The sequence below is a fragment of a genome, unplaced genomic scaffold, assembly GCF_019419815.1.
Source record: "Pyrus x bretschneideri cultivar Hongxiangsu unplaced genomic scaffold, Pyrus_bretschneideri_v1 Contig13, whole genome shotgun sequence".
In the NCBI taxonomy this organism is placed as follows: domain Eukaryota; kingdom Viridiplantae; phylum Streptophyta; class Magnoliopsida; order Rosales; family Rosaceae; genus Pyrus; species Pyrus x bretschneideri.
In genome coordinates, this window is record NW_025999424.1 from 4,445,511 (window position 1) to 4,473,046 (window position 27,536).

At 39.0% G+C, this 27,536-nt stretch overlaps 5 protein-coding genes across 5 annotated transcripts; 2 read left to right on the forward strand and 3 right to left on the reverse strand.

Annotated features, from left to right (window-relative positions):
* Nucleotides 1-738: 738 nt before the first annotated feature.
* LOC103962766 (pentatricopeptide repeat-containing protein At3g02330, mitochondrial) lies at nt 739-3,593 on the reverse strand. Its single transcript, XM_009375538.3, has one exon. It carries the CDS (start codon nt 3,535-3,537, stop codon nt 859-861), a length of 2,679 nt encoding a protein of 892 aa, XP_009373813.1. The 5' UTR covers nt 3,538-3,593; the 3' UTR covers nt 739-858.
* A 4,887-nt stretch (nt 3,594-8,480) lies between these two features.
* On the forward strand, nt 8,481-9,874 carry LOC103962714 (E3 ubiquitin-protein ligase Praja-2). Its single transcript, XM_009375468.3, has one exon. The coding sequence runs from the start codon at nt 8,536-8,538 to the stop codon at nt 9,694-9,696; it is 1,161 nt and encodes a 386-aa protein (XP_009373743.2). The 5' UTR covers nt 8,481-8,535; the 3' UTR covers nt 9,697-9,874.
* Nucleotides 9,875-10,097: 223 nt separating this feature from the next.
* Nucleotides 10,098-12,302, reverse strand: LOC103962765 (protein MICRORCHIDIA 4-like). The gene has a single exon (XM_009375537.2). It carries the CDS (start codon nt 12,300-12,302, stop codon nt 10,098-10,100), a length of 2,205 nt encoding a protein of 734 aa, XP_009373812.2.
* A 9,575-nt stretch (nt 12,303-21,877) lies between these two features.
* On the forward strand, nt 21,878-23,020 carry LOC103962713 (basic leucine zipper 43-like). The gene has a single exon (XM_009375467.2). It carries the CDS (start codon nt 22,250-22,252, stop codon nt 22,856-22,858), a length of 609 nt encoding a protein of 202 aa, XP_009373742.1. The 5' UTR covers nt 21,878-22,249; the 3' UTR covers nt 22,859-23,020.
* A 1,314-nt stretch (nt 23,021-24,334) lies between these two features.
* Nucleotides 24,335-27,033, reverse strand: LOC103962711 (pentatricopeptide repeat-containing protein At3g49170, chloroplastic-like). Its single transcript, XM_009375464.3, has one exon. The coding sequence runs from the start codon at nt 26,972-26,974 to the stop codon at nt 24,437-24,439; it is 2,538 nt and encodes an 845-aa protein (XP_009373739.1). The 5' UTR covers nt 26,975-27,033; the 3' UTR covers nt 24,335-24,436.
* Nucleotides 27,034-27,536: the final 503 nt, after the last annotated feature.

Here is a 27,536-nt window from a genome sequence, read left to right on the forward strand (position 1 = left end):
TTTCTTTTTTAATGTTTAAATTGACCCCACTTTGCCACATTTATTACCGCATTATCTTCACTTTTTAAAAACTAATCCCACTTTAATGACATTTGTTACCTCTCTATCTCTTTTCTCTTCACTTTTTATTTCTAATATTTATTTTCTCATATACTATATATATATATATATATATATATATTAGATAAGCATTGTTTTGTTTTTGTTTTTATTATTTTCCTAAATATTCTTGTAATTGGTCGTAGAAAAGAAAACATATTTTTATTTAGATTATTAATTTCTTATAGGCACTTACTTAAGTAGATGTTTGAAATTGATTAATTTGATTGCTTGATTAAACTTAGTTATGTGAGTTAAACTTGTTTGTGCGGCTTCGCCTCACACCTTAAGGCTTTCGCTTAAGCGGGGTTATCCATCAAACGCCTCGCCAACGCCTTCACCTTTTAAAACATTGGCATGAGTATCTTGATTTTTTGTTATTTCTAAGAAAAATGATAAACACACACTTCCTTGAGCCTTTCATGCGCTCATGTTTAATTATGTATGTCCATTATTTTCCTTTACTTTATTCAATTCGATTGCCAAAAATGCAAAAGTGTGTGTGAAAAGGACCTCCCATTTTAAACTTCTATATCCTTTCCATAGAGAAATACACTAATCAAAACTGTTCTAAAAAAAAAAATTATGTACTGATCAAATTTCCCCATTCAAAAATTAAAGAAAATTTCCCACATATTGTTACCTTCCAATTCATTTGATCCTTATATTTAAAAATAATAATTGTATTCATGAATTAATTTTAAAGCTTACAATTTTCTCACTTCACAAATGAAGGAGGTTTGAATTAAGCTACACATTTTACATGTTAATTTTGAGCTCATCTTCAAGAAACTCCTGCTCTCCCATCTCCTCCTCAAGCACAAAATCAATTTCTGGCCTATATCCAACTCTCGTCATCTCGGAAACAAGCAAATCAAGCTTCTCATACACCTCTTTATGTCTCGGATGAGCCTTGTCGCCAACCAAAAACGCATGTACCTCATCTTTTACCTCAATCCAGCTGCAACCCGGCTCCTTCTTCAATTTACTGCGCCGCATTGTCTTCCTCATCTTCGAGACCTCGCCCCACATTCCAGCTTCCGCATATATATTTGATAACAGAACATAGGTAGAAGAATCTTGAGGATCCAGTTGCAAAATGGAGCTGGCTGCTTTTTCAGCCACCTCTACATTTCCATGGAGCTTGCAAATGCTCAGCAGAGTTCTCCATATAACATCATCGGCTTCAAAAGGCATGTTGTCAATAAGCCTCAAGGCCTCATGGACTTGGCCTGACCTCCCTATAATATCCACCATACATGAGTAATGCTCCAACTGAGGATGTAAACCATAGTCGCTAAGCATTGCGCGGAAATAGTGTAAACCTTTTTCAGCGTGCCCAATATGTCCACAGGCTCGGAGGACTGAAACAAAAGTTGCATGGTTTGGCTCCACATTCTCAAGCTGCATGTACTCAAAAATTCTAAGAGCATCTTCTCCAAGCCCGAAGTTTGCGTAGCCAGAGATCATAGCGTTCCACGTGACAGCATCCCGCTTAGGTGCTTTCTTGAACATTAGATGTGAATCTTGCATGTTACCACATTTTGAGTACATATCGACAAGAGTGCTGACTATGTATACATCCGACTGCAATTCATGTTTGATAATCTGAGCATGGATCTGCTTCCCAAGTCCAACAGTAGCCAAATTGGCACAGGTATCAAGAACTGTAGCGTATGTAAAGTTATCAGGTTCTGCACCCATTTCCAACATCAAAGAGAAAAATCTCTGCGCTTCCTCATTTTGCTTATGCAATGAGAAGCCAGATATGATTGCATTCCATGAAACCATGGTTTGTTCTTCAGTTCTATCATGTATCTTTTCTGCCTCTTCCATCATTCCACACTTGCAATACATATCGACAAGGGCACCTCCAATAAATAAGTTCATGCCCATTCCAGATTTAATAATTCTGCTATGAATTTCCATCCCATAGTTTAAAGAGTGCTGACCTGCACAAGCTTTTAGAACACTACCAAAGGTGAACTCATCCGGTTCCATCCTTGAGCGGAGCATGGACACAAAAAATGAAAGTGTCTCCTTTTCATTTTCATTTTGTCCGTAAGCTGCAATAATCGCATTCCAAGACACAGCATCTCTAACTACCATCTCATCAAACACGCGAGAAGCTCCGAAGAGATCTCCGCATTTACCATACACGTCCAGCATGGCATTTGCTACACATACATTTGAACTCAAACTACTCTTAACCACTAATACTTGTAGTTGAATCCCCTCCTGGAGCCCCTTGATCACAGCACAAGCGCTAAGTGCACCAGATAATGTTATCTCATCAAAACCAAGACCAGATTTCCGCAAAAGCTTAAATAACCGCAGAGCTTCAAAACCTTTCCCATTTCGAGCATATCCTACAATCATTGCATTATATGACTGCAAACTCCGGTTCGCCATCAAATCAAATATCTTTCTAGCATCAGACATCCTGTCACATTTTGAATACATGTCCAATGTGGCAGTTCCAACGATGACATCAAATTGGAAGTCCGTCTTTATAGCATGTCCATGAAACTGAGTGCCTAACCTATATGCAGATAATCCTGCACAGGACCTGAAGACGCTAGCATATGTAGACTGGCTCACCCCGGCTCCCACTTTCTGCATCTCATTAAACAGTTCTAAACCCTTGACGTACCGATCATTCTGAACAGAACCTGCAATTATTGCGCTCCAAGAAACCCAATTCTTTTCGGGCAATTCATGGAAGGCTTGAAGCGAACAATCTAATCGCTTACACTTCCCATACATATCTACCAAAGCACTTCCTGTGACCACATCAATGTCAAAACCCATCTTCACCGAAACACAATGAATTTGAATCCCCAAACCAATCTCTTCCATAACAGAACACGCCTTCAGAACAACCGCAGTCGTTGTGCAGTCGAATTCCTTACCCCCACTCACCATTTCCACATAAACTTCAGTAGACTTCCAATACTCACCATTCTGCAAATACCCCGAAATCAAGGAATTCCACGAAACCACGTCTCTCTCAGGCATAGCATCAAAACAAGACTGCGCAAACCCCATCTTCCCACTCCCAGCATACCCAAAAACCATGGTGTTCCACGACACCATATCCCTCTGCGGCATTCCATCGAACACCTTACCTGCATACTGCAAAACCCCACACTTCACATACATCTGGATCAAACAATTCGTAACGAACACAGTGGGATCGAACCCAGAAACGATCATGCGAGCGTGGGCCTGTTTTCCCGGATTCAGAGCTCGGCCGTGGGAGCACTGCTGGAAAATGTGGGAGAAAGTTTTGAAATTTTTTGCGGGTATTGGTTGGTTGCGACTGTGAGTGAGAGTAGAGAGAGAGCAAATGGGTCGCGTTTGGGGGTGAAGAGATTTGGAAGAGAAGGAGACGATTCTGGTTAACCAAATCGGAGAGAGATGGTGAGCAGCAGCCATCCACTGCGCTATTCATTTTTGGCGGGTAAGTTCATATGCAGTGCCCTTTTCTTTTACCGAATTACTGTTTCCTTTTTACATTTGTAATTTTCACTGCAATTCAAAGAGGGTCAAAGTCAAACCAGTAAATTGGGCGAAACGCAGCGTTCCGACAAAGCGAATATAATTATACTTTTTGCATGTATTTTCATACATTACCGTAATTTACTCTCTATGCTCGGTTATGGATGGGTGAAAAAATTTAAGATTACTAAGGAATTTTAAAATGATAGAAATTGAATTAATGAGATTTTATTATCTAAAATTTATGAATTTTCTTGTTTGGTTAATCTAAAAGAACAATAGAATTGTATATGGAATTTGTTATTTTTAAACTCTCAATCATAAAAATTAGAAAATGACACCTATTACATGAAATTTAAACTTAGAAATTGAAGATCCCAAATTCTAAGTTTTTTTTTTCCACGCAGAATTCTAAATTCCTATGTTTACGAATCCAAACAGAGGAATTGGTGTATGTCAATTTATAAATTCTGATTTTTATCTAAATTCCAAGTTTATTTATCTGGTCCAAGCATTACTACAAACGCTCCTCCATATCAATCGATTTTCCGAATCAAGAAGAATGGAGAACTAGCCGAAAACCACTGAATTGAAATCTCTTAATTTGATTGGTAATATCGGAATGCTCTCTCTCTCATTATATGTGTGTACGTATAAGGTTGTATATGTATATGAAGGTTTAATTCCTTTAGTTTTATCTTTGTTTCTTCCTTTTGTTTCTTTTGCTACCTTTTCCCCCGCTATGCTTCCCAATTGACCCAGTCATTCACACCTCATAGACATTCATCTTCCCCTACCACTTTCAATTCGTTCTGCAATGCAGTCAGTTTTCAACGCAATTTGTTGCGATCGTTCGAGAGGGTGCGTAGAGTTCCCATAGTCACATTGACTCGAGTGTTTACAACATCCCTTCTTCTCTCTATTTGACGATATTGGCAGTGTCGCTTGTAGTAATCCCACGACCTTCCTTCAATCTCTGGATGCGATCGGCGTGGCTTCTGTGGCTGTCACATCCCGCCCCAGGGGGGACCACTTCCCGGGCCCGCTCCACCACCGTAGCATGATATTGTCCACTTTGGGCCCCAATCACGCCTCACAGTTTTGTTTTTGGGAACTCACACGAGAACTTCCCGATAGGTCACCCATCCTGGGAATGCTCTCGCACGTTACTCGCTTAACTTCGGAGTTCCTACGGAACCCGAAGCCAGTGAACTCCCAAAAGGCCTCGTGCTAGGTAGGCATGGGAATATACATATAAGGATCATTCCCATGGGCGATGTGAGATGTTACAATCCACCCCCCTTAGGGGCCGAGAAGGTCTTGTGCTAAGTAAAGATGTGAATATACATATAAGGATCACTCCTCTGGGTGATGTGGGATGCTACAGTGGCACTTGAATGAGATTGATCTTGAAGCACTGTTGCGATGCTGGTAGAAGGTTCCATTTTGTTTTGTCTATATTTGTGTCTATGTGGGCCTTTGTTATGTAAACTAGTGGTTATGAATTAAAAATTTCCTTTTTTCGGAAATGATTGACCAAAAAAAAAAACTACTTGCACAGGTGGACTCTCCCTACCGCAGGAGAGGTTTTACTGCCCGAAAACCCGGACAAAGCCTCTATTAGAGCAACTCCACCTCTAAAATCTCCATGGTTAAGAGTCAATTCAATTCACGTAAATGAATAGTTGATTATTAACAGCAATGAATAGTAGCTAACCAAATGCATCTCCACTCATAAACTGAATAATCTAGTCAATTCGTATTAAAATATTATTAAATTCTTTTTATAAAATAATAATTTCATTTTTAATTTTGGATATGATGATTTTTAACTAATCTTGTCATGCTATATGTCATATTCGAAAGCATAATTTTGGTGGATAGAATTTTAACCAATTTCGTAGCACCACATGTCATGATGATTCTGTAAGAATTTTATGGATAGATTTTCGCTAACTAATCTCGTCGCGCCAAGTGTGACATCCCACATCGCCCAGGGGAGTGATCCTTATATGTATATTCCCATCCCTACCTAGCACGAGGCCTTTTGGGAGCTCACTGGCTTCGAGTTCCATGGGAACTCCGAAGTTAAGTGAGAAAAGGGCTAGAGCAATCCCATGATGGGTGACCCACTGGGAAGTTGCTCGTGAGTTCCCAAAAACAAAACCGTGAGGGGAATGGTAAGCCCAAAGCGGACAATATCGTGCTACGGTGGTGGAGCGGGCCCGGGAAGTGATCCGCCCCGGGCCGGGATGTGACACCAAGTGTCACCATATGTTTAGAATCATTTGGAATAGATTTTGATAAGATTTTTAACCAATCATGTAGTGCAATGTGGCATTATCTACAACCTCATCCTTTCTTTTTAGTCTATATAAAACCTACCTCCATCCTAATTCATACAACAAACCCAAACTAGCTCATAATCCTTCTTCATAGGTGTGTACGAGGTGTGTATGAATTTCTAGGTTTTCGGACTTTAAAAACATAATTTCGTCTTTGATTTTATTAACTTCTTGCTGAAGATCTTTGATTGTGATTTCTTTCTTAGTCTTATTAAACCTTTCTAAGGTTGTGCTAAGAAAGATTTTTCGAGTTGGCTGTGGCTGGCTAGTGTCGGGTTCGTCTGAAGAAACTAAGTTCTTAAGTTTCTTAAGATAAAAAGATTTAAGTTCAGGTTCATCGACTTTACTTATTAGTTCGATAAGAAGATCTTCTTGTTCTTCTTGCTTATTAAGCATTGAAATACTATTACAGCAAGCATTGGTACATCCTAGCTTGATGTTGGGAGATGAAAGGTTGGATGAAGAGGTATTATCAGAAGAGGATAATTCCAAATCATCTTCTGATTGACTATTGTCTGTGTTCCTAAGTTCTAAGACTTGGATTAATTGAAATTTCTCTTCCTTAGAGATCTTCAACTGATTAATGGTTTTCTTAACACGACAATCATTGGCGTAATGGCCATATTTGCCACATTTGTAGCAATTTCCTTTTTGTTTTGGGTTTTTGGAGTGGATCTTTCCAAAGGGTTTCCTCTTCCACTTATTGGATTTGGGTTTTTCATAAAACTTATTAGTTTCAAAATGTTTATTTTTGGATTTGTATTTGTTATATTTGGGATAAGATTTACCTGAGTACTTGTTGGAGTACTTGTGAGTACTTGTTGGATTTGTATTTGTTAACATTACATGAGTGGTTTTGGTAAATTTTTGTAATCACTTACGTATTATGCACTCTGGTATTCGTATTGTAAGATATGGGTCACTTTGGTGTTGGTACTGTAAGATATGGGTCTATATAATTAACCAAAACCACTCTTAACGTGTAATGTTCAAAAGTTAAATCCACTAATTGTCAACATATACATTGCATGCTCCAGTGCTACTCTATATGCACAATACATTTGACTAATCCATAACACCTTAGGGAAAAAAAAATAAGATCAAATAAATAAAGGTAGTAGAAACAATAAAAAAGATAAATAAAAAAACGGTTGCAAAACACACTGGAAACTTCTTTGCAAACTCTTTCTTGAGCTTTTCTTCGGTGAGCTTGCCAGAAATATCATAAAGAAGCTTTTTGTCACTACCCTCAGGCCATCCACGGTTTCTACTTGTATTGGTGGACTCTCTTTTCGTGGTAGGAGAGGTTTTTCTGTCCAAAACCCGGACAAAGCGAATCCAGATCCTTGACGGATTCTTTTTGTGAGGATTTCGGAGATTCGTGAATTGTGGTCGTTCATCGTATATCGTGCGGTCAGAAATCATTTTAAATATTTTCATTTAAAATAAAATACAAACAGTACTTGACAAAAAATGATCACACGATATACGATGAACGAACACAATTTATAAATCTTCAGAATTCTCATCAAAATGATCTGGAGAGGATCATGTTGGGAACAAAGCCTCTATTAGAAAGGGGTGGGACCGAAACCTGGACAATGCCTCTCTTAAAGTTTAATGAACTGTGTATGCTGGAGCTTATATTTAATTAGTAGCTTAATTATTTTATTCTTCTTTGATTCTGGCCAAGATTGATATGAACAAGTATTTGAGTTGGTCAAGGACGTATTCTATGCTTATAAGTACAATCGAATGCTAACAATGGTGTGCAAGATCTAGAAGGTAAAATTAGGTATCTGAATAGTCCAATTCAGAAAGAAATATTTCGTTTTCAACCATAGATACTAGAAATCAAGAACTTTTTTTTTTTATATAAAGTTATAAACCCATCGAAAATGTGTTATATACATCATATATGTACTTTTTAAGTAATTTACTATTTTTTTGGCTTATTCTTCAGTAATACACCATCATCCATATTTTACTAATTAATCCAACTTATCTCAATTCTTAGCGTATGTACAAATAAAATCGAAACTAAATTCATTGCCACGACAACACTTCTTACTTGAAATAATGAAGACAAAGAAAATGATACAAAACCCCTTATATTCATCTCAATTCTTAGTAAGAATCAACGTATGTAAAAGATAAGCTTTATAGTCAAAATTCCCAAATTTCTTTCTCCAATATGTATTTGTATTATATAAAATAAAACAAATATAATTCCCAAAAGTCAACTTAATTTTTCTTTTTTGAGTACAACGATATATTTTGCATTAAGAATAACGACAATTTGGTAAAACTACACAATGAATAACTTAATTAGGTATCGAATTTGCCGTCCACGATATTCAAACCTAAGATCATCTACTTACAAGTAAAGAAGAATACTACCAGATCGTAGTAATTAGTAATAACTCAATTTTTTTTTTAATTAAATGTTTGTGCATACTTTTCTTTTTGGATAAGATCCCTAAAATAAAAATAAAATAAAAACGAGGGAAGAAAATCCCAGAGTATATAAACTGAAAGGGCCACCAACTAAAAATTTTCCTCTAATTTCCATTATTAATTTTCGAAAATAATGTCTGAGCCCTCCGCCACCACTCAGCTACCCGGCGACCCACAACCAACAAATGAACCCGTTGACCCGCGAACCCACCCAATCCTCCTCATCGATCCCCTCAACCACTGCTGCGCCAACCACAACTGCAATCCCTTCGCCGCCGATCCTCTTGATTCCCGGAGCACCTCCGATCGCAATTGGTTCTCCGATGCCGCCTCCGATTCTGACCATGACGTCAGCTGCTTGGTCACCGATCTTTTCGACCGCAGCAGCTCGGAGCAGCAGCGCAATACCAACTGCGTTGTCGATTCGGGTTCGCGGTCGGATCCGTTTGCGACCGAATTGGAAATTGGGGGTGTTGAGGACGGCGACGAAACGGAGTCGAATTTAGGGTTTGGGTCAAACTCTATGGGATCGGTTTCTGAATTGGGGGAGTTTATAGGTCTACAAGGAGCTGATTCGCGAGCTGGTGGGCTTCGGATTGTTGGGTTGGAGTTGGAATCGGATTCGGATTCGGGTACAATCGATGACATAGAAAGTGATCGGATCACCGATTCCGGTATCCAGTCAATTTGGGATAACCTTTTCTTGATGGAGCAGAGGAATATGCTTGACAGTTCTGAATCGACCGAGAGTAATCCGGTCGACGGCGGAGTGGAGGAGCTATCAGTGGTCTCTGGGTTTTTCACCGCGGAAGAAGAGGCTCCCGAAGGAGCAGCACGAAGCCTGGAGTGGGAAATAGTCAACAATTTTCGGAGGTTCGCCGATGATGACGATCTTGACTTAGAGACTGCAGAGTACATCAACACGATTTTCGGGCAATTCGTGGAGAATGCCAATGCCATGAATGGCCGTCCTCCGGCAGCTTTAAGCGTGGTCAAGGATCTTCCATTGGTAGAGTTTACAGTCGAAGAATTGAAGAAAAAAGAAGTGGTTTGTCCTGTTTGTAAAGACAGCATTTTGGTGGAGGATAAAGTCAGAAGCTTGCCCTGTTGCCATTACTACCATCATGATTGCATTGTGCCGTGGTTGGGCATTCGGAATACATGCCCTGTTTGTAGGTACGAGCTGCCCACCGATGATCCCGATTACGAAAGGAGCAAGCGTGAAAGTGCTGCTCGTGGTGAGCCAGGGGATTTACAAGTCAGGTTTGAGATTGGATTTGAACAGTTTCTCTAAGATGCTATACAGATATATATATAATCTTGCTTTGCTAGATGTAAAAATTGTAAATATGCGTTTTTCGGGCAGTCCTATATCCCACGATGAAATGAAGCTTGTAATGCTTTTGAACATCTTATAGCTTTTGTTAATTTGGGGGAGTTTCTCAGTATTATAAATTTTGCTTTGCTTTTCATGTTACCTGAGTTTTTAGTAGTGTTTATGCACCAACCTTGCAAGAGGGTTAATGAAAATTGGTTTGAAGAAGTATGTTTGTACTGTTGAGATTGAAATTTGTTCAAATTGCGAAAAATGAATACATGAGATCTACGTTAAAGTATTACACTGCATTTCGGATCAAACTACATACATTTCGCTTCCAAGTCCTAACTAAAGACGTAGTGAACACGAGGCTAGACTTAGGCGGACTTGATTGCTTCGAGTTGCTTTTCCAATTGTTGAATGGTATATGTTGCATCCTTCAGCTTCCCTCTCAAACTCTTCTCCTCCTTGTCTCGACGCTCCCTCTCCTCGGAAAATATGCCAATTAGGTTATCTTGTTCATTGTTCATTTCTGTAATTTTTTGTTGTGACGCTAGGAGCTGAGTTTCAAGTGACTTGCACCTTTGATCCTTTATCTCCAAAATTTTCTTGAGTTTGATATATGCTATTTTCAATTGCTGCACCCCTACAACTCGATCACGCTCCAAGCGGGAACGCCCACCATTGACATCATGACCGTCCAGTGAACTAGCTCCTGGGCTACTTGGTGAACAAGATTGTTCAGTAGCTTCCGTATGTGAAGATAACCGAGTTGCCCAAGATAACCGAGTTGCAACACGTGGGCGATCTTTTGCAGAGTCTTCTTTAGCAGCAAATCCCTCATGATGTCTGCCACCCACTTGCTTATCAGACACGGTAACATGCATGCCTGCACCGCTAACGTTGGCTGCCGAAGGTGGTGCCGATGGTTCATAAGACCTTGATGATCCTAATGTCCCAGATTGCTTGGGGGTTTGGACTCTGTCGTTGGTGATCCTTTCGGAAGCTTTTGAACCAACACTCTGAAATGCGATTGAATCACGACCCGAAAATGGTCTCTTCTTGCTGCCTGACATGGTAGCCTCCGTGTTAGATGGAGGATCAGGACTGGTTTCTTTACGATTTGCAGAGTCGTTAATGATCTTCTTATTACGTCGCGGAGCATACCCAATTTCGTGGCAGTTAGTACTCCAGTAATCCTTTTGCATCGTTATCAATCGTTTCTCGAGTCTCGAAAGAACTGTTGTACGCTCAAACCCCTGCTTATCATGAGCTGGTTCAACAAAATTAGCTTCTAAAACACCCATAACACCCCTGCCGTCGCTTCCTGCAGCATTCCAAAGCCTCCAAAACGGCTTAATCAGTCGATTCTTGTGATAAACATTGAACCCCTGGACGTCGATATGAGATTTTGCATCCTTTACAAACCCAATGGTGACAACAGCAATCGCATTTGCATTTGTTTGGATCCCGTTAGCACCGGTTGGCCGATACGTGACTTGCTGGGACATCATCATATCATTCACTATGTTGTGGTGCTCAACTTCTTTCCCACGAAGGGTGATCCGAAAGTTAGGGGGAAGCCGCAAATAGAGAATCGATGCATAGCTCCTCAACGAGTGCTGGTAGGTCAAGAAAACCCGCGAGTTGGGATAATCTTGAGCCATTTGTATATTCTTCTCGTCTCGATTGACACCTTTGAGTTGAATATCATGAGGGTCGGTGTCAAAATCAAGCTCCAACTGATCTTCGTCATCCTCCCAAAGGTTGTATATGATTATTTGGGTGCCATGGTTTTTAATCATTAAGAACTGATGATGCAGCTCTTCTTCGCTTGAAAATGGCGACCACTGAACTATTGTCTCCACATTTTTCTTCCAATCACTTTCAGAACTTTCGGAGGATCGAAACATTTTGCGCCAAGCTCCTCCTCCTCTCTTCTCATAATCAAGCATGGGAACTACTATGTCTTCCTTTCCCGTGCTCTTCAAGAACGTGTAAGACAGCAACCCGATGCTCTGCGTATTGCTTTTTCCATCTTTTCCTTCGCAGCGCGAAAACACGATCACATCTGCTCCTAGCCTCATAGTACTCGTCTTAAAACCGTTTCCATACTGTCCGATAGTATTTGCAACTTTGCTTTTCACCGAATACCCCAACGACATGCAGTGTCGCATCTTTTTCGGATCCATACCACCGCCATCATCTTGGATCACCAACATTCTGCTTCCATCTTTCTTGCTTTCAAGCACATCGACATTAACGTACGTAGCACCACTACAAACCTCATCCAATGCATTGTCTAACAGCTCGGCAAAAGCACCGAGAGCCCACTTGTGACTTGTTGCATTGGAATGCAGAAATCTGGGATGAACCCTAACACGGTCCATCTCACCAGCAGCAGAAGTATGATTATCGCTGCAAGGAGCTCCTTCATAATCCCCAGCCTTCCAAAACTGCTTACAGCTCTGCTGGGCTCTCACTTGCCGCAGCGGCTGAGGACTCAGAACCTCGGCAGATCCCACCCCGTCCAGCTTCCGCTTCTTCACCGAACCTCCCAAAACTTCACCTTCTTGTGACATGATGGATGATACAGGCTAATCAGCTGGTAGGGATGTAGAAAATTGTAGAGGAAAGTGAACCAAGAAAAGGGCTCCAAACAAAATTCTTAAGGCGTGTAAGTATGCTAGAAAATTTGTTCACTCACCAATGTGATCCACCAAGTCCAAGATCTGTGTATTTATACACAAGGACTTAACCCAAAACAAACAGGAAAATTAGGCCTAATCCTAATAGAAATAGAAAGAAATCCTAATCCTAGTTGAAATAGGATATTTAGCCAATTGTCAACTGACCATGGAGACATCTGTATATAAGGGCTTAATCCTAAAACAAGCAGGAAATTAAATTGATCTTTTTATATTTATGAAACATTTAGAGTTTAATTGTTCAAAATGAAAAATTTAACAATAAATTAACGGAATTGACCGTATTGTCTACCATAGTAAACACAAGGATCAAAGTGGCGAAATTGACAAATTGGGGACTAAATTGACTGAACAGGCAAAAAATGAGGACTATTTTGACATTTAAGCCTATTTACAATGCATGACGTTATGTTTGGGTGGGTAATAACCCTAGACATCGGTTAATTCTTTTCAAAATTCTGCCACCATGAGAGCTGATACTACTACCAAAAGAAGCATCAGATCCCAGTCATCCCTTGAAGCAATACCGGCCTCTAAGCATATTCATCACTCGAAAAGACAAAAAAGATGACCGTCATTGTCATCATCGAGAACTGATGATCTCCCTGACAATGTATTGATTGAAATATTTTCTCTACTCCCTCACAAATCCCTGTTCAATGCAAGTATGTGTCCAAGCATTGTTCAAGGTATCCGAAAAATATGTATCTAATCGCATTAGCCGAACTTTAGACTGCATTCATGGAAACTTGGACCGCTGCCTCACCTTGGCGGAGCAAGATCACCAAGTGCTTCTGAGTTGTTACAAAGCTCCGCGGAGACGAGCCACATACTGGATGTGATATGTGGTGGGATAATTGGCATATTCATCTGTTGCAAATTTTTCTTTTTTTATTTTTCGTAAGCATTTGTTGATGTAATTTTCATCTTATGAATTCAAATCAAAATCTACTTTCGATATGCTTTCTCTTTTTATCCCTCTGCCATGGATGGATTTTTTGTTTTGTTTTGTTTTTGTGCGGGTATTAAGTTCATATGTTTGTTGTGGGCTTAGGTTTTTATAAGTTGGGCTCAGTCAGAATTAAGTAGCACTTAACGACGAACATAAATCTCTAATTAGAAGAAAACACAATTTGGTACGTAATTATATGTCGATTTGGATATGATGAACATGTTGGTCGAATGTATTGTTGGATATATATTTACTGTTTTCTGCCGTCTTCCATGCTTCTGGCACCATGAGAGGTGTTACCTCTACCAAATGGAGCAGATCCGAGTCGTATGTCCCCCACAGAAATGCCGACCTCCGATGACCATATTCATCACCCGAAGATATCAAAAACGTCACCGTCACTGTCAACACCATCATCAACATCAACAAAGCAGTATCGATAATCTCCCTAATGACGTTTTGGCTGAAGTTTTTCGTTAACTCCCATGCATACCCGCTTTTCAATGCAAGTATGCGTCCAAGCATTGGCTCATCATTTTATTCGAGTCCTTAAAATTGGCTCTGTTGACTATGAAAGAAAGAGAATCTCACATTGCAATCAGAACATTTGTTCGCTTGAGCAAATTACTATTGACAGCATAAGCAAAGCAAACAAAACTATATATGGCGTGCATAAGGAAAGACTTGGACAGTACTATTAGTATTTGTGTCATCGTGCAATCGGAATATTGTACCGAAATGTCTGCAACATCACGCAAATTACACATAGGGCTACGGCGGCAGCTGTGACGAAGCTTGGTAGAAATCGCCGAGGAGGCACCGGACTGGAGTGTGATAGGTTAACCTTGAATAATGTTAGTTAGTTCATCTTATGAAACCCAAATCAAAATTTTATTTGGCACGATATCTGATTGGTTCATGCAACATCGAGACCTTTATAGAATCTCAATCTCCTTTTGTAATATAGTTTGCAGGTTTTGATTAATCTTACAGCAAAAAATTAATCCAATTTGGATCCGGTAAAATGCTTGTCCAAATCAGTTAATGGATCCTTTTAAGAATCAATGTGAAGCATGTGGTAAATAATTAATTCACCCCACTTCCAAATCTACCTGTTTGAATATTACTAAGTATGAAATTGGGGTTACAGTCACCATCAAAACACATAACAAAAAGAGAAATGCAAGAAAAAAATAAACCAGTCATTTTCACTAATGGAGATAAAAACCGTATGGCTCTTGTAGTGTCCACAGAGACAAAAACAGCACTGAGTCCCTAAAAAACTCATACAATTTTATGTGGCCTTTGGGAGTGGCCCTGGTTCAAAAATTCTACACAACTTAATTAAAGGCCACCTTCTGATTCAGATCGAGCCAATATTTTTTTTTAACGATAGAGTGGGGACTTTGGAATTATTACTTCAATCATTTTTGCTTTGAAAAATGATGTAACAAGAAGAAAATATTGCAGGTCGCAATATTTGTGCCTGCCTCTTGCTTTTGTTTTTTTGGGGTTTTTCACTTTTTCGTTATTGATTTGCCTACTTGATCATTTTTAGCTACCATTTTCTGTCGTAGTTATCCAGCCGACTGAATTATAGGCCACCAAACGATGTCTCTTGTTGCCATTTCCAGAACCTAGCAGCAATATATACAAGTTATTTCCCTTTTTTGTTTCAAGAACTTACAGGAAAGAGAAGGCTGGCATATATATATTTAACCATCTTAATTCTTGAAAACTATAAAAGAAAGAAGACCGATTGATTAGTACAATCCTATCCAAATGGCTTAATTATAAAAGCCTATGCAAGCAGTTTTGGATTTTTCAAACAATACAACCAAAACCAATCTTGCCCTCTCTTTTCTGCTAGATACGCTTGGCCATCATTTTATGTTCCCATAATATTGTATTTGAAATTTAACGAGAAATTCTGGTCAAGGATCAATGGATTATGAAAATCTTGGTGAGACAACGGCATTGAGGTTATTGGTAGTGGTCGAGGATCGATGTGAAGTAACAGAGGCTAGCTGGCCAGCAGGACATTGATTCTTAACTAATATTGGAAACCCTAAGGTCTTGTAAGTTGGAGCATTTACCCTGACATTTGAGATCCTCCTTTCCGACAATATTGTTTGTGAAACCCGTTTTCATACGGTATAAGCCGAGCCTGGCTATAAGGACATGCATCGAGAGACACATCCAAACTCGGAAGCCAACCTGATAAGCTTTGAAACACCAGCTACTTTAGTTCACCTTGTATTCACCCTCCACGAATGAGTTAGGCAGGGCATAATTAAAGTAATTAAACCAAAAAAGGGAATGTTTAAGCACCACTCGTGGTATTAAATAAATTTATAATCAGATCGCCACTAAATACCACACAAAAAAATAGAGCGGCAGTTGTGCAAGCAATGCTTGGATAATCTAAGACATTTCAACTACAAAACCACCATATAATTATAAAAGAGGACCCTCGCTGGATTCTTTTTGTGAGGATCACAGGGATCCTCCAATTACATCCATTCATCGTATATCGTGAGACCAATTTTTGTTAGATACTGTTTATATTCAATTTTAAATAAAAAAAATTTACAATGATTTATGATCGCATAATGTACGATGAACAAATATGATTGGAGGATCCGGTGAGGATCCTGCTAGTATAATTATAACATTATCAACCAACATATATCAATCAAGGAAACAAACAATATTGACGACGAGGAGGTAATTAAGCACCCAAGTTTAAACTAATCATTTTGCTTAAAACAAACCTGCGACTTTAATTAATACTTTAATATTACAAGTACGTGAGCACGTGTACCTGTTAAGTGTGAGTCCGTGTTACTCAAAATGCACCACCCAGAATTAAAAAATGCATTATGCATACATACGTTGCACCAGAGATGGCAAATCTTGTTAAAGCATTAGACAAATATTATTCGATGGACTAATTAACTTGTCTGACAAGGAGATTGATCCCATTAGGATCGATCATATGGATCCTCATATCCTAGTCGTTCATCTTGCGGTTAGAAATTATTTTAAATTTATTTATTTAAAATTAAACACAAATAGTACTTAATGAAAACTGATGACACAATGTACGATGAACGACCATAATATGAGGATCCTTAGGATCCCCACAAAGAGGAGAGGATCCTCATCCGTCTGAAAAATGAGATTAGTTTAATTGCATAATCTAAAGTGGAACTGAAATAGAAGAAAATAATTAAGAGGGTGTGATCAGCTCATGATGGGCTTGTCCTGTATTAATTAACCAATTAATCACTTGAGATCTAATGACTTCATGATAAAGAAACAATAAGATTTAGCTGTGTGAGAGGAGGCATATAATGTGTATGCTCTTGGGATAAGAATGTGACATGTGGTACATTTTGTTTCGCACGTAAGATTATTAATATAAGCGATATTCTATATTCAAACTTAGGTGCAAAGGAAAGAGAATAGTGTTCTAACCAATTTGATTACGTCCCTGTTTGCGTTTTCATAGCTTCATCCAATGACGGAGCCAGGATTCTTTTTTTGATTGGGCTAGTTGAAATTAGTACCATAAAATCATATGTTTATTTTTTTAATCAATATAAAAGAACAACAACAAAATATAAACAATAATTGAAATCATAACCTTAACTGAAAACTTCAAGGACCATATAAATAATTAACATGCTAAATAAATCAAGAATAAGTAAATAAAGCGATTAAGAACGTATCAAAGGTTGCATTCATTGGGAAATCGCAACGTAAAGTACGGAATTGCGGAGATAGAGATTTAATTGTGAACTAAAAGAAAATTCTTTTTCTTTTGTTGAGTAAGAAGTACAGAGGCTAAATCGCATAGCATAAATGATATTTTTCTTTAACGAATAGGATAGAAGGGAAAAGGGAAAATAGAACTAATTTATTACTTGTTGCATAAAAAGTATTATTTATTACCTATCATCTACTAAATATACATTAAATAATAACCTGGATTAGAATTGAGTGGGCTATATAGGCTACATGCATTAACATAAGCCATTAAAGCATGAGTTTAAAAAATGATTGTGCTATTTACACATCCTTATTAATTTTTATCAATTCATTCAACCAGCAGGTACCGAGAAAGATGTGTGAAAAATAAAAATGAGTGTGTAGATATCACTACATTTACAAAAAAATCTCCCTGAGCTACAGCCCACCTTAGCGTTGTGGGTGGCTCCACCCGTGGTTTCATCCAAAACAACAAAACTTGAATTTAAAAACACATATATCACTAGAAAAACATGATTTTGGATTGGAGTAACTGCTGGTGCCTAAACCCTACCAGACTCGCAACTGTATTCCTAGAAAGAAAGTGCGAGAGAATCATATGAGTTCAAGTAGCCTTCAAAAACACAACTTCCTAATATATTCTTGCAACCCAACAAACCAAGTCTCAAATGCATAATTTCTTGCAGACCAAGACTCTTGATACTACGTACACGCTAGAAAATTAAACTGTGAGGAAATAAAACCAACAAATATATATATATATATATATATATATATATCAAGTTATGACTTGATTAAGGATTATAATGCATACGTACGAATGATATGAGAAGGGCTGAAAAACAAAGCAACTCCCCCAGCCAACCACCGTATGAAGGGGCCTTGTGGGATGAAAACCTCCACGCCCTACCCTAGCTAGCCACTTCATCACCCTGCAATCACCATTTCTAACAAAAACAAAAAATGCAATGACAGAGGTTGCCTTAGTGGGGTGCACGTAGGGTCATCTGGGCATCTAAGGACAATGCCCAAAAACTTGCAAACACCCCTTGATTGGTGGAGGAGGGTGAAAAAGCCACCAAATTTAGAGACTCATAGACACTACAGAAACCCTAGATAGAGAGAGAGAGAGAGAGAGAGAGATAACTTGATTAAGGATTATAATGCATACGTACGAATGATATGAGAAGGGCTGAAAAACAAAGTAACTCCCCCAGCCAACCACCGTATGAAGGGGCCTTGTTGGATGAAAACCTCCACGCCCTACCCTAGCTAGCCACTTCATCACCCTGCAATCACCATTTCTAACAAAAACAAAAAATGCAATGACAGAGGTTGCCTTAGTGGGGTGCACGTAGGGTCATCTGGACATCTAAGGACAATGCCCAAAAACTTGCAAACTTGCAAACACCCCTTGATTGGTGGAGGAGCGTGAAAAAGCTACCAAATTTAGAGACTCCTAGACACTACAGAAACCCTAGATAGAGAGAGAGAGAGAGAGAGAGAGCTTTTTGGTTTTGAGTTTGACAAGCCAAGCAATAGGGCTGGGGGGTGGTGCACTAAGCACCCATGCGTGCTTGTTAGCCAGGGCCCACGTGTGACATCTATCGTGCGCTCGCGTTTTTCTCGTCTGCCTACTTTGTTCATGTCGTGCGACTCGTGTCGTTCTCTCATTGTTTGTTGTTAATATTTTAGGTGTTTTCTTTCTATTATTTAAGAATAAAAAAACAGAATTGGATTTCTTTTGGTACGATAAGGGATGGAGTTAAATCAAGTACCCTTCCGTGCACAACCCAGACCGTCATTGTAGGGCAAATGTCCCAGTTTGAGACATTATTTTCCTAAAATACCCTTGAAGCCTTGGATTGTAGTGATTGTCCAACAAAGTTCAAAGGTAAAATGGAAACAAATGAAGAGATATGGGGGAATGATTTTAGGAAGTAGATAAGATATGTTAGTTGAGTGAGGGGCAAAAAGGAGTTATATCAACAGATCCAATATTACTTTCACTCACGTTTGGTTTGAAGGCAAAGTGCCATGCCAAATTGAGGTTGAAAGTTTCTTTTGGGGTGTATTCCTGTAATTTGAGTGTATACATATAGTACACGTTGCCAAATATGCATCAATAGCTTACTTAACATGGACACATAAAGAGAGATATAGAGATGAGAGGACTAAAATCGTGATCGAGAACAGTCTCTCATATTATACTCCTAAAACTTAAGAATTTTGTTAAGAACAATCATTCATGCATGTTTTAGTACTTGAAAGCATAATTCAAACTTGCATGTACCATGCACTACCCAAATTAGTGAAACGCATAAGTGTAAGCTAGCTATTGAATTACACATTGCCTGGTATGCTTATAGTTAAGGTTTGCTGCTTTTTTCTGGCCTCCTTGACTGAACAATTGGCCAGCTGAGTAGATAAACAACCAATCATAGAGGCATGATCGAAAAAAATTGGCTCGCATGCTTATAGCTAAAGTTAGCTGCGTACATTAAATTGATAATACTCTTTCTTTTCACCAGCAAATTACAAACCAACCTTATACCACTAGAGACACTTGCATACCAGAGTGTATTTTCGGTCCTATTTTCGCGTGACGTTGCATATGTTCTGTGATCAGCGTTACAAGGAGAAGGGAGAAATACAACCCAGGGTCAGCGAATTACTTCTCCTTTATCACACACACACTGACATACTTAAGGAGTTGAAACCAAGTGATGCAGCATTGATCAACCAAATACAGTTATCTACACAACGTACAAGTACAACTGAGCATAAGGACATACTCCAAATCCTGGGTTTTTTCAACTACTCACTCATCCACCTCTATATATACTCCAAATCCTCAAAGAAAATAAAATAGAGAGAAGTAGGGAACATGAGGAGGACAATTGCAAGACAAGAAAAGATAGAGCAGTCTAAACCTGTCTCATGGCATTGTTGACCATTCAGTCCACTCAACTTGACCCAACCCAAACCCTCGGGTGTAGAGAGAGAGAGAGAGAGAGAGAGAGAGAGAGAGAGAGAGAGAGAGAGAGTGTGTGTGTGTGTGCATTTGCCTGATCGTCGGTAAGATTTTGGTTTCTGTATCCATTCAAAACTCTTTTAGTTAGTGGAAGACTGCATTTTAAAGTACATCCACGAATCCCATATATCTGTTTCCCAACACTACACTACAAGAGTTTTCCCCTCAGTAACATCTGCTAATTTGAATGGCTTGAACAAAAAGTAATATTTTTTCCATGTTCCTGCTACAACTGACTTAATTTGACCTAAGTGCACCATTAATTATGATTAAATATTTAACCAAGCCAGGGAAAAGAGAGATCTACTCTTGCAATTTGTTGGAATTTTTGGATCGCCAGGCCCGTACCCACTCTAACGACACCAAACTGTCTCCAACTTTACCACATACCCAATCCATCAAGTGTGAGGTTTTACCACAAAAGACATCGGTATTAGTTAGAGTCGGATAATACTATTTAAACCCCTTGGTTTCTTTTCACTCCACCGATACGAGACTTTAACACAATTAAGATATAGTTTTAGTAGCGTTACTTTTTTAATAAATATTTGTCACGTATTTAAAAATTGAATCACTTGTTTAATAAATACTTGTTATGTGGTGAATTAATGATAAAAAAATATACTTCCAAAGAAGGCCAGACTAATCTGGGCTAGGACAATTTGTCCTCAACTGGCAATATGGTAATACAAACTGTTTTTTATAGTAACTCAGACTGTTAATAATTGAGTTGCATTTCTTTCTTGGAGAATATATGCTTGCACCTTTGTACCTCAGCTTCCAAAAGACGACAAGAAAGTTGTTGTTCAATCTCTCACTTTAAATGTCCTCTATGTATGTTTCTAACTTGAGCTTTTGTAGACTTCAATTTGCTAAGTGGTGTATGGGATTAGCATATTGCTATACGTATTTCGTATTTTATTGGAGTAGAAGATCCGAAATTACACTATTAGTCCAGCAAACTATTTGGATTATCTACATTCTACTCCTTTTGAAAGGATTTCTAGAATTAAAGCCAATATATAAAATTCTAAATCAAGTTCTTGGTGAGCAAAAAAAAAAAAAAAGCTACTTTTCTGTTATTTTTCTCCCCAGAATATATGAAACAAACTATATGAAACCTGACATTTTCTGCCATGATTCATGCAACAGGCTAACAGGATTAGAACCTAAAAACGGCAGAGGGCGGAATTGAGTTCAAGTGTTTGATGAGTCACTGATCAGCTCCTTAATTATTATAACCAGTACGTATAAAAGTTCTTGCCTTTCTAAACCTCTTTAATTTCCTTCCATTCCTTACGTCACCAGGTTCTATTGGATAGCAAGTATCCATCCCTGCATCCCTGTAGACTTGACAATGGCACAAGATTGACTTCTTGATCCCATTTTCTTTTGCACTGCATTATTTTGCCTAAACATTATTCCATTAAAATAAGGGAGTTTTAACGAAAAATCCGCGGTACTGTTTACTTTAATGAAAAATCACATTTTTACACTAAAAAGTCAAACCTGATATTATTCACTTTACTCTTTATTTTATCTTTATCGTTAAAGCTCAAAATTTTCAAGCATTTTTCATTAGTTTTCCTTTAAAATAATTGTACTCCCAATAATTAACACAAAAACTCTCTCTCTCTCTCTCTCTCTCTCTCTCTCATGTTAGCGGAGATTTGATCTGAAAAATGATTATCCACAAACACTAATTGTAATCCCCCATTTTACATGTATGTATGTAAAAATATCATTCCATGCATACATGCATGTAGCCATCGATCCATGGATGCATGCCCATAACGAACGCGTAAACGAGAGACAAACATCTCGCGTACATTCATGTACACATAGATGAATGTGATGATGCTGCATAAAATAGAGACATGATACGCATGGTTTTCCAATCAGCTGAGCTTTGAAGGCACCTTCTCACACTTTTCACCCTATAAAGGCCTCCTCTCCTCGAGCCTCTCTCCCCCCTTCCAACACAACCAAAAATTAAGTACTCTCCACTCACCTTCTTCACCACAAAGTCCTTGCATTTATCCGTCGAAAGTTTGAGAAGTCATGCAGCCCGGTGAGGTCACTGGAATCCATTACCTCGTTCCTTCGAGCTCATCATCTCCCTACCCTCCTTTTAGCATGAGCACTCAAAGCAATGCAACCACTTTTGAATTCAACCGGTTTTCTAGCCCATTTTACAATTTCCAATATCCTACTTCCCAGCTTCAAGAAGTTAATAACAATCCACAGCAACCATCTTCCTTCAGTAGTAACTCAACCTCTGATGAGGCTGATGAGCAGCAACTCAGTCTCATCAATGAGAGGAAACACAGACGAATGATATCTAACAGAGAATCTGCACGCAGATCACGTATGCGCAAGCAGAAGCACCTCGATGAACTCTGGTCACAAGTGGTTTGGCTCAGAAAGGAGAATCATCAAATTTTGGACAAGCTGAACCATGTCTCAGAGTCACATGAGAAGGTTCTGCAAGAGAATGCTCAGCTCAAAGAGGAAGCTTCCGAGCTTCGCCAACAGCTCAATGACCTGCAACTGCACAGTCCTTATCATCCTTCCCTTCGAGACCTCGAGGATGTCCCTTGCAACACAGCTTATCTGAGAGCAGAGTCCTCAAACCAGTCCATCACAAGTTCCATGGATTTGCTAGGCTAAGACCGATGGACGCCGAGTTCTTATCATTTCCACATTTTTCCCATTATCCATCTACGTTGATCTTCTGTTTGTGTGGAAGTCAACTAATCCTCAACTCACTTTAAAATCTGTATCAGATCCAAGCAAATAAGCAGTAAAATGTTTTGGTCAAATTTTCAGCACTGTCCAGAATCTTATCTATCACAAATAAATTTCCTAAATCATGTAAAATTCTTACTAAATTAGCTGCATGAATTTAAAGACTGCTTGTTCCAAAAAAAACCCTGATCATCAAAATATTATCGGATCACCAGCTCACTACCGAAAGAGCTAGTAATTTATCATCAATACTTCCAGAAATATTCGAAAAAATTAATATTATTGCCGAAGAAAGTACAGCAATAATTTCAGGTGTACAAGAACAAAGGGAGGAGAAAAAAAAAATGCAATGGATGGTGCAGGGAATGGAAACAGTGGGGGGTGAGTTGGTCATGACGCAGAAATAAAGGTGGTGAAAATGGGAGTTGGTTCGTGATATTAAAATTACTATAAAACGAAAGACATTCACAAAAGCTATCCACTAACGTATAAAGTCCAAGTGAGCACTGTTTTCAGCTTTTTAGAGGGCTGGCTTGACTAAATATAACATGGTTTATTTTGTTTTGTTTTGCAATTTGTTCTCTCTCATTTGGATATTTTCTCAGAGACTTCATCACTCTCTTTCTTTCTTTCCTTCCTGCAATACCTTATTTTCCTACGAAGATCTGCAAACATAAGAACCTTGATATTTTAATTATATATATTTCCAGTGATGATCGTTTACAGGCATTATACGCAATCAAATCAGAGTCGAAATCAAGCTCAAGGCCGCTAAATCTCATCAGAATGAAACCTATCAAGATTTACTGGTTTGAAAATCTCTTGAAATTTAAGTAAGTTCCAAAGTTTTGTTTAGTAGCATAACAGAAATACTGATTTTTAGTAGCTAATTTAATCCTAAATTGTGCTAATATTATATTGCAAAACATAATATATTCCCTCCAATTTTTCTTGCATTTAATTAAATAGAAACTAAAGAAGTGCACTAATAGGAGTTCATAATACAGGACAAAGGAAGAAAAGAGAAAATCAAGGCTCAGTTCCAACAAAAAGTTTTCAGAAAGGGGAATATGGGGAAAGCTCTAGCCAAAGGTTCCGTCGATACTCTTTCCAAAATTATATTATACATCAAATACATCAAATGTAAAAGAATAAGACGCGAAATCATGCAATTTTATTTAAAGCAATCAGAAAGCAGTATACATCAATAGTAACACAAATGTGCAGATATGAACTGTACGGTGTTCAACTAGAAAAACAAGGAACTGGGGCCTCAAAATTTTGAATAAGAAACTTACGAATCCGCCTGCTAGTGTAGGCACTATGATGAAACGAAGCTCCTTTTGATCCACCTCTACAGACAAATCTTAAACATTCTCAAAGACAAAGCAGAGGATGTGAAATGAAAGATTGGAAACCGTAAATTAGATTCATTGGAAAATACATAAATCCCGCTAGGAGATTACTCTATCATTTACAGTTTGAATTTATGTAACAATATCACCAGTATTCGTTGCAAGAGCATCTCCCGTCCTTGAAATGATGAAACCGATTTGAATCTCTTACTACTATTTCTCTCCCAGTGGCTTCCGAAATATACTTAATCGCAGTGTGACAGTCTCCGCAAACACGGAGATTCTTAAATACTCTAATAGGTTTTGATTTCGATGTGCTAATAAGACCAAACGCCACTGCTATTTTCTCACTGTGTTGAAACAAGTAAAATCCTTTTTGTTCCTCTTCCACATCATGAAGTACAAAATCTGTATTCGGGACATAGCCCAGTTTCTTTATCTTTGAGCCCAATTGATCCAGTTCATCATAAATCTCCTTTGCCTTCGGGTGTGAAGTATCCCCAACATGAAACTTGTGGATCTTATTTTTCACCTCTATCCAGCTAGAACCTACTTCTTTGATCAAATACTTCTCTTTCATATATTTTCTTACTTTTGCCACTTCTTCCCACCGACCAGTGGAAGCATACAAATTCGATAGTAAACTATATGCTGCCGAATCACGTGGGTTCTGCTTGATAATCATCTTTGCTGCGTGTTTACCAAGCTCTATGTTACCATGCACTCGGCAGGCTCCAAGAAATGTCCGCCAGATGAGTTCATCAGCTGTCAAAGGCATTGAGTTAATAAACTCGAGGGCTTCTACAAGGGATCCTGAGCGGCCTAATAAATCAACCATGCATGCGTAATGTTCCATTCTTGGGACAACACCATGTTTTTTCTGCATTTCCTTGAAGCGTTTCCAACCCTCATCAACCAAACCCGCATGGCTGCAAGCTGACAAAACAGCAATATATGTGATCTCATTAGGTTTTATTCCGGCTTCAAGCATTTTGTTGAACATGTCCACCGCTGCAGCTGCATATCCATGTTTTGCAAAACCCGTGATTATTGAAGTCCATGATATAACATTCCAATCTTCCATCTCATTGAAAACTAGAAAAGCAGCATCTATGTTTCCACACCTAGAATACATGGAAACCAAAGCGTTACAAATGATTTGGTTTGACTCAAGTCCTGACTTTATTATCCGGGCATGGATTTGTTCGCCCTTACCAGCTGCACAAATGCTTGCAGCTCCACTCAAGAGACTAGAAAATGTGAAAGCACTGGCCCCATATCCTGTATCCTGAATTTCATGAAAAAGTCCAAAGGCTTCTTCTGCATCTAAATGCTTGGCATACGCATCAACGATTGTGTTATAAGATATCAAATTTTTCTCATACAGAACATCAAAAGATTTGCGGGCATCTTCCACCTGGCCAGACTTTGAGTACATGGTGATCAGCGAATTTCCCACACAGTTAACGGAAGCAAGACCTGATTTCACTGCCAGGGAGTGAATTTGTTCACCCTTACGCAGATCCGAAAGATTTGCACAAGCCTTCAGAATGCTAGAAAATGTGAAATGATTTGGTGGAACATGACCCGACATCATTTCAACAAAAAGTTTGATGGCTTCCTCATCACCCTTTCCGCTCTGCACATATCCATTGATAATTGCAGTCCATGACATAACATTATGGTTTGGCATCCGATCAAATACCTTCCTCGCATCATTCATCGATCCATCAGCTGCACACTTGGCATACATGTCCACCAAACAACACCCGACACAATGACCTAAAGCCAATCCAGACCGTATAACCCACGAATGCAATTGCTGCCCCAGTGAAAGTGATTCCAACTTTGTACACGCCGATATAACGCCACTTAGTGCAAACTGGTCAGGCATGAACCCACTCAACAACATATCCACATACAAACCAATAGCCTCTCTGGGGAAACCCATCTGTGCAAACCTAGTAATCATCAAAGTCCACGTCACCGCATCCGTCTCTGGCATTTCCTCAAACACCTTATACGCTTCACCCAAATCTCCACCACCCTTCGCAAACATATCGATCAATGAACACCCAACACACACATCAGACCCAAGATACCCACCTTTGATCACCGACCCAAAAATTATCTTCCCAATCCCAATATTCCGGGCATTCGAACACGCCCGAATCACAGATGCAAAGCAATACTCATTCGGGTAAAACCCATGTTCGAGCATATCAAGAAACGTCGTGATCGCTTCGAATCCCATATCATTGTTCGCAAAACAAGACACCATGGCGCTCCAAGAAACCAAATTTCTCTCACTGCCCATGTTTTCGAAGATCGAATTTGCCTTCTTCCAGTCCCCAGATTTCGAATACAAGCTAATCAAGGAGTTCAGAAGTACCGGGTCGGGTTCGAGCTGGGAGTGAGCTAACCGGTCGTGGACGAGCTTGCCCAGGTCGAAGTTCCGGGACCGGATGCAGGACTTGATGAGGAGTGAGTAGGTGGGGAGGTCGGGGTGGATCCCGCGCTGCGCCAGGAGATCAAGGGTGGTGATTGCTTTGCGGAGATGGCCGACATTAATTTGGTTGATCAGACGGTTGTTGAGAAGCTCAAAGTTGGTGGCTTTCGGACCGAGAGGAGGAGGTGGAGGGAGTTTGGCGGGAGCGGGAAGAGAGAGGCTGAGGCCCGGCATATTATCTCTAACGGCTAAGTCTGAATTCCATTTCAAATTTCAGTTATTCACTGCGAGGTTTAGTGGGAGGTTGATGAAAAATAATCCATTTGTTTGGGTTGGGCCTGGACAACATAAACACAAAGCAATATTGGGCTTTATCTTGAACAGGGTTATAGCTCAAACGAATTAGAAGTTGATTTCTACCTACCCCAATTTTCTCTATCTAGATTTCAAAATTGAGTCTAATTTTTTTGGTATAAAATATGTGAACTATAGTCAACCATGAGATCTTTTCTAAACCTCAATTGAGATTTAAATTGTTGGGTTAGGCTAATCCCTTAAATCTTTTTAACTTAGTGCAAATTTGCTAAAGTATTAGACTTTCGTGGCTTGACAAAAAGTCAAACATTTACTGTCCTCATCTTGTACTCCTTATAAACAAGTAATTATCCTTTTCACCAAATTCACCAAGATCATAAATCTGAACTTTTGAAATTTGATTCAACGGCTAAAGATTTCTATTTATCATCGTCGGATCAAATTTTAAAGGGCTCAAATTTGTAATCGTGGTGGATTTAGT

Bases quoted from the DNA above. Each gene is read 5' to 3' on its own strand.
- LOC103962711 (XM_009375464.3), bottom strand. From the start codon at position 26,974: ATGCCGGGCCTCAGCCTCTCTCTTCCCGCTCCCGCCAAACTCCCTCCA.
- LOC103962714 (XM_009375468.3), top strand. From the start codon at position 8,536: ATGTCTGAGCCCTCCGCCACCACTCAGCTACCCGGCGACCCACAACCA.
- LOC103962765 (XM_009375537.2), bottom strand. From the start codon at position 12,302: ATGTCACAAGAAGGTGAAGTTTTGGGAGGTTCGGTGAAGAAGCGGAAG.
- LOC103962713 (XM_009375467.2), top strand. From the start codon at position 22,250: ATGCAGCCCGGTGAGGTCACTGGAATCCATTACCTCGTTCCTTCGAGC.
- LOC103962766 (XM_009375538.3), bottom strand. From the start codon at position 3,537: ATGGCTGCTGCTCACCATCTCTCTCCGATTTGGTTAACCAGAATCGTC.